At 33.7% G+C, this 7,500-nt stretch overlaps 1 protein-coding gene across 1 annotated transcript in view; it reads left to right on the top strand.

Annotated features, from left to right (window-relative positions):
• Positions 1-7,500, top strand: part of LOC119577549 (lutropin-choriogonadotropic hormone receptor-like) — a 40,949-nt gene that overhangs the window by 185 nt on the left and 33,264 nt on the right. Inside the window, exons 2-3 of the mRNA XM_037925137.1 lie at positions 382-456; positions 3,134-3,211. Of these exons, the coding sequence (XP_037781065.1) occupies positions 382-456; positions 3,134-3,211 (153 nt within the window). The remainder of the gene's footprint in view (positions 1-381; positions 457-3,133; positions 3,212-7,500) is intronic.

Genomic DNA, 7,500 nt, shown 5'->3' with positions numbered 1-7,500 from the left:
AACAAAACATTTTGAAAATAAATTACTTTTCCCTTTTCACACACGTGTGTGTGTGTGTGTGTGTGTGTGTGTGTGTGTGTGTGTGTGGTGGGGTGTGTGTGTGTGTGTGTGTGTGTGGGTTTTATATATGGGATATATGTGTATATATAAATTTTAAAATGGTATATTCAAATATATATATATATATATATATATATATATATATATATATATATATATATATATATATATGCACGTATATTTATATACATATATAAAGATAGACCATAAAAGCTGAAATCTGCATTTTTCACCCGTCCTCCCTTCTGTTCGCCATTCCATCTCCTTCCTCCACCATGCCAGTCACATACCCAAGAATCTATTTTTTTACTTCCTCGGCAGAATCCTTCAAGACGTCAAGAAGCTGCAGACGCTGGAGGACGGAATTTTCAGGGGAATGCCAAATCTGACCATCATGTGAGTAACGTGTACAGGTGCCTTTGTGAGCTTGTGTGTGTGTTTGTGTGTGTGTGTATGTGTGTGTGTGTGTGTGTGTGTGTGTGTGTGTGTGTGTGTGTGTGTTGTGTTGGGTTGTGGTGGTGGTGTTTGTGGTGTGTGGTGTTTTGGTGTGTGTGTGTGGTGTGTGTGTAGGGTGTGTGAGTGTTGTGTGGGGTGTGTGTGTGTGTGTGTGTTGATAGATAGGTAGATAGATAGATATGTGTGTGTGTCTATGCATGTAATTTTTCATATGTGTCTGCGCATTGTTCTGGGAACAATGTTTACTTTGTTTCTAATATTTTTTTCACCTCTTTTTCTGCCTTTTCTCACACACACATTATCGGTAACATAATATATATAAGAAGCTCAAAATCACAAATACGGAATCTGTAAAATCTAAAAGACTAAATTTATTACAAACCGGCGATATATATTCAGAGACTAAAGATTAGTTTTTGTTTCTATTTCTACTTAATCGTCCTCCTGTTTTGCATTAAATTTTACGCTCGTCTCCTCGTTATAAGAGATTTCTGGGAGTCAGTCCAGTGTAAATATTATTACAGAATATTCTCTAAAACTATAAAATATTTGTTCACAAACTTTAGAGTTCTCCCTTTGGCAAATTATGATGGTAGTAATATTGATAATAACGATGTTTACATTAATGATAATAATAATAAGAAGAATAGAGATAATTGAATTTATGATAATGATAACTGTAACAATAACGATGATGATGATGATGATGATATAATAATAATGATAATAATAATAATAATAATAATAATAATAATAATAATAATAATAATAATAATAATAATAATAATAGTATTAGTAGCAGCAGCAGAAGCAGCAGTAGTAGTAGTAGTAGTAGCAGTAGTAAAAGTACAAATATTAATGAAAATGACGATCATGATAAAGATGATAGTGATAATGATTATGGTAATAAAAATAAAAATAATAATAATAATAATAATAATAAAAATGATGATAATAATAATAATAATAATAGTAATAATAATAATAATAATAGTAATAATAATAATAACAATAACAATAATAAGAATAAGAATAAGAATGATAATGATAACAGCAATAATAATCATAATAATAATGATAATAAAGATTGACAGCAGTAATGATAACAATGGTAGTTTACTTAATGATAATGACAGGAATAATAACAACAACGATGATAATAATAACAATAATAGTAATCATAGTAATACTTATAATAATGATATTGTTAGTAATGATAATGATAATGATAGTGATAATTATGATAATAATAAGGATAATAAGGATAATAATAACAACAATAATGATTATAATGATGATAATGATAATAATGATGATGAAATAATAATAATGATAATAACAATAATAATGATAATAATAATAATAATAATAAAAATAATAATAATAATAATAATAATAATAATAATAATAGTAATATCAATGATAATGATAATAATGATCATGATAATAGTAATAATAAGATAATAATATAACAGTAATAAAATATTGTAATAATGATAATAATTTCTGGTTAATAATAATAATGATAACAAGAGTAACATTTTAGATGCTACCTAACCATCTTCGAATAAAGAAGGGTAGAAAAAAATCTTCGAATTTTAGTAACAAACTCATTTTTTTAAGTAAAGATAAAATAAGTATTGAATGATACATAATGCTATGTATATCAGCTGAATTGATTATGCAGCTGATTGGGACAAAACGACTGATTCTAATTTGCTATAGGTTACTGAAAATTTTAACAATAATAGAATAATAAAAATTAGGAATGAAACACAACAAAGCTTAAATATGAAAATATGTATTTTTTTTTTCTTTTTTGGTTAGTCATCTTAGGATGTAACAAGGCGAAAGACAGAAGCGAAGGAATTATAACAATCAATCACATTAGCCTTTATGCATGTAAATTCAAGGCTTTAATGATAATAGTTCAAATCCTTTAGGGTTTGTTAGGGCTTGCAGTTGATACAAACAAGAGAAAAGTCTGAAATGCAAAAATATAAGCGTCTGATATTAAAATTTGCCTCTAGATATTAATAGCATTAGGGATCATTAAAATGCACTTATTTCTGAATGGAACGAAAAAAGTTAGGGGCAGAATATGTAGGCCTTTTTCGTTATTTGTTATTGTCATCAGTATCATTATTATCATTATTATTAGCATCTTTATGATTGTCGTTATTGCCCTTATCAATATTATTACTATTTGCGATATTTGTGTTTCTTATTTGTCCCTTCTTTGTTTTATTTATAATTTGCTCAATATGAATGCTACCAGTGTGTGAGTGGTGTGTGTGTGTGTGTGTGTGTGTGTGTGTGGTGTGTGTGTTGTGTGTGTGTGTGTGTGTGTGTGTGTGTGTGTGTGTTGAGTTGGTGGTCAGGTGTAAATATCAGTAGTCACATCTTATCATATTATTTAATAAAGTCAATACTCGGAAGGTTCTATGAGTAAACTTAAAGTCTCTCGAATCTGAGATGTTATCCATAAACCGCTTCATCATTTTAGCTCTAACCATACCAAATGGCAAAACACACTCTTGTTTCGCTGCAGATCGCCCATCTACCTTTTCGCCCAGGGCCTTAAAAGGGAAAAAATCTTCCTTTTCTCTCCCCACAGCTACATTAGCCACGCCCCGAGCCTCTCTTCACTGCCGCAACAGCTCCTTCACGTTTTCCTGCCTCGTTTGAAGATCCTGTGAGTATCCCCGTCCTTTTTTTTTTCCACACGCTTGGGGTTTGGAACTTTTTTTTTCTTCTTCCCTCCTCTCTTTCTCTCTTTTTACTTTTTCTTTTCTTCTTCTCTTCTTCCTCTTTTTCCCTTTTCTTTCCCTTTTTATATAAATAAAAATTTTAAAATTTTTTATAAAAGATTTTTTAATAAACAAATATTATTCTAATTTTATGGTTTAAATTAATTAAATAAAAATTAAAATTTTGGAGGTTTCTCTTACCCACCAAAAAATTCCCAATCCCCCACCCAACCCCCCTTTTTTTCCCCCCTACTTCCTCCTCTTCTTTTTTTCTTTTCCTCCCCCCTTTTTCCCCTCTTCCTCCCCTTTTTTGTTTTTTTTTTTTTTTTTTTAAATAAATTTATTTAATATTTTATAATTTTTATTTTTTTTTTTTTATTTTTAAAATTTTCTTTTTTTTCTCCCCCAAAATTCCATTTTTTCATTTTTCCCGGGCAATCCCCTATTTTCACCTTCCCAGGTTTTTTTGTTTACCAAATTTAAAAATTTTTCCCCCTTATTTTTTTTTCCCATCTCGAAAGCCTGCCAAAATTTTTCTTTTTCAAAACAACAATCACCCTATTGTAAAAATCCCCTTTTTCCCCCCCCCTTCTTCCTTTTTTCCCCCGGGCCCTTTGGGGGAAAAGAAGGGGAGGAGAAAAAGGGGGGAGAGAGAAGAGAGGAAAGGGGAGAGAGAAGAGAGGAGGAGAGAGAGGAGATGAGAGGAAAAATGAAGAGAGAGGAGGAGAGAGGAGGGAGGAGAGAGAGAGAGAGAGAGAGAGAGAGAGAGAGAGAAAGCAGAGGCAGACAAAAAGAAACATATGACAAAGAACAGACAGATAAACAAACAAATAGAAATAAAATAACAGAAGAGAAAACAAAAATGGGAATTTCCTCACGATCCTCTTCCCTCGCTGCTGCCTCCGAGTTTACTCTGTCACGAACGGTTCACTCGAAGGCCCTCGAAGCGCTGTGGAAGGCCCTCGCACTCGGTCTAATTTTTGGCACTTTCGTCTCCCCTGTTTGTCCATTTTCTTCTCTTTAGATTTTATCCCCGTTTTCTTCCTCCTTTTCTACGTTTTCTATTTCATTCTCGCGCCGTAACCGTGTTTCCAATGGCGGAACAAACCTCAGAATCTTGGGAGAAGAAAAAAAAAAAAAAAAAAGGGGGTGGGTGGGAATATTGAATTATATTCCTTGAGGATCTTGGAGCCTCAACGCTGGCCGTCGACTATAAGGAAAGGGAATGCGAGAGGGAAAATATGAACGAACAAATGATATGCAATATAAATAATAGATAGATGTGTAGATAGACAGACAGACAGGTCGATATATAGATAGGTTGAGAGAGAGAGAGACAGAGACAGAGACAGAGGGTAAGAGGTTTAAAAATACACGCAAAAGAAAGAATAGTAGATAGGTAGATAAATAGACAGACAGACAGATCTTATTAGACTGAATGCCTAATCTGGAACTGTAAGAATACTGGCCGAAAGAAGAGGGACTTGGTCAAGGAAGAACTAGATCAAGTTTTTTTGCAAGACTGCTTACACGAGCAGGTAAGTCCCCTTTCTTTTGGGCCAGTATTTTTACAGTTCTAGAGTAGACATTCTCTCTTCGTTCTAGCTGTGAGCGTCACCCATTACACGATAGCATTTTTTACGCTAAATTTGAAGATGATGTGTCCTTAAAGTTCCAAGTCTCTTTTTTATAAAATTAACACTTTTTTGCAGAGGGTGGGGGTAGAATTCGCTCACTTACCCGGGCGAAAAGTGTTCTTATTTCCCTTAAGGAAACCAACTTTTTGGATTTGTTTATTTGCTACAAACCATCATTAAAACACGTACATATACAAAAGTCTTGATAGTTTCATTTCGAAAAAAAAATCCTCGATTAAGGATCTCAGGTACCTTAAAAGTCTCATGTTAAACTCGATTTTATATTTATTTAACGATTTGACGATATTTGACGTTATCATAAAAAGCAATTTGGACATTTTAACTACCCAAAACCCATAGAGGGGGGGAAAAACGCAGAGCTCATTTTCCCTCCTGCACGACAGTTCAACGTATCAAAAACTGCGGTCCAGCACTTACCCCACTGTCGCTAAATCCTTTCGTTAAAACATATGACGCATTGCTGTTAAATACCCTGACCCTATTTTATCACTTTAGGACGGTATTCTTGTTTTTATCATTTTCCTAAAATTCATAAACAGGGCGTTCCTTTCTTTCGTCTTGCAAACCCGGTTCCCGGTCTTGGGTAACGAGCGTTTTATCTCCTTTTATGGGGGAACCCTTTTGAAATTTATCGCGCCCCCCCTAGAGATTTATGAGTTTGATGTGTTTAAATTTCTGCAATTTTCTCGAATCCCCCGCTGTATGTCAAGAAGTCAGTAATCTCGCCAGCGATCCTTAGGGCATATAGAATTTGTGATAGTGAATTCATCTATCGAGAGCTCGGCGTTCACTACTGAAATGTTTTCTAAATTAGGATATCCTCGGTCCTTCTTTTAAAAAAGGGGCCCTCCATCACGTAAAGGAAATTTAATACCTTCCCTGAAAAAACGCAGCAGGATAGCGCCAGAACTATTAATATTCCGACAACCCGATCCTCGATGAAAGCGCCATATGTTCAAAAGAGATGGGTTGACTTTTTTTATTTTTCCGCACCGTTGGGGTAATACTTTGGTGAAGCAAAGGGCTAGCGGTGCTCTTGTACTTCTCCCGTATTTACCATTCCCTGCAAAGATCCCCCAAGTTTTTCAAGGCGAAAACCCGGTAGAGTAAAAAGAAAAAAAAAATGAGATGGAAGGTACGCCAGAAAATCAAGGCGTTTCACTCATTTAGGGATGAAGGTCAGCAGCTTAATTGGAAAGCGCTAATTAATTCTAAATCAGGAATTTTTATGAAAACGCAGAAAACCCTGTTTAAATTAGAAAAAGCCCAATTTTAATTGGGTGTTGGCCCTGGGGGTTGGAGACCTTTTTCATAGTTTGTAAGGGCATCCCAGTCTTTTACCTTGCCCGACCTCCTGGGACCCTTTTCAGTCATGGCTTCTCTCTCTCTGGCCCTAAAAAATCTTGTCAAAATTCTATCTTGTCGCCCGGAGGTTACCGGGCGGGCACCAAGGGGGGCAAGGACCGGTTCAGCGAGCGAGTCGGAAATTTGCGACACAGGCCCGGGGGCCCCTCAGGGGGTAGCTCGGGGGAGGCTAAGCTTTGCAATCGGATTATCTCTCCCTTTTATCCATTTCGGGGAATTTTTGTTGATGAGGAAAATCGGGAAACAGTTCGAAAAATTACGATTTGTTTTTAATTTCTTTAGGGCGTTTTCCCTTTTACAGGAAACACGTCACACGTTACATGTTTGTCTTTATATAGACATAAAATTAAAAATAATAATATATATATTATATATATATAATATATTATATAATAAAAAAATATATATATATATTAATTTTATATAATTATTAATATTATAATATATTATAATTATATTTTTATATTATATATATATTATATAATATATATTTATTTTTTGTGTGTGTGTGTGGGTGGTGTGTTAATATATATACATATAAAATATATTATAAAAAATATTATTTTAAAATATATATATATATATATATATATGATATTTAATAATAATATAATATATATTTTATAAATAATTTTTATATGTATATATAACATATATATATAAAATTTTTATATATAATTATATATTTAAAAATGTGTGTGGTGTGTGTGGTGTGTGTGTGTGTTGTTTTTTGTGTGTGTGTGTGTGGTGTTTTTTTTTTTTTTTATAATAATAATATTATAGTATTATAAAATAAAATATTATATATAAAACACACACAATTACTAGTACATGGCGAACGAAACCCCCCAACCACAACGGGTTTGGGACTTTTTTCATTTCCCAGGGGGGGGGCCAACCAAAAGGGGGGGGGGTGTGGGGGTTTTTGGGGAAAAGGGGGGTTGCCCAAGAATCACTGAAAGGGGGCTTCTCTTTTTCCCCCTTGGGGGTGTGGGCCCTGGGAATTTGGGAAAAGGGGGGTATTTTTATCGGGAAGGGGAAAACCTGTAATTTTTGGGGGGGTTTCTTTGGGGGAAAAGGTCTCCTTAATTAGTGTGTAGGTGGGAAAAATGGTTAAATTTTTTCAAAGGAATTTTTTTTTTAAAAAAAAATTTCAATGTTTTTTTTTATTTGTTTACTTGTTAAAAACTTTTGCGGGGGAAAAAAGTTTT

The sequence above is a fragment of the Penaeus monodon genome, chromosome 10, assembly GCF_015228065.2.
Source record: "Penaeus monodon isolate SGIC_2016 chromosome 10, NSTDA_Pmon_1, whole genome shotgun sequence".
NCBI classification, from domain to species: domain Eukaryota; kingdom Metazoa; phylum Arthropoda; class Malacostraca; order Decapoda; family Penaeidae; genus Penaeus; species Penaeus monodon.
Note: the sequence above shows the minus strand (reverse complement) of the source record. Positions and strands in the feature narration are given on the sequence as shown.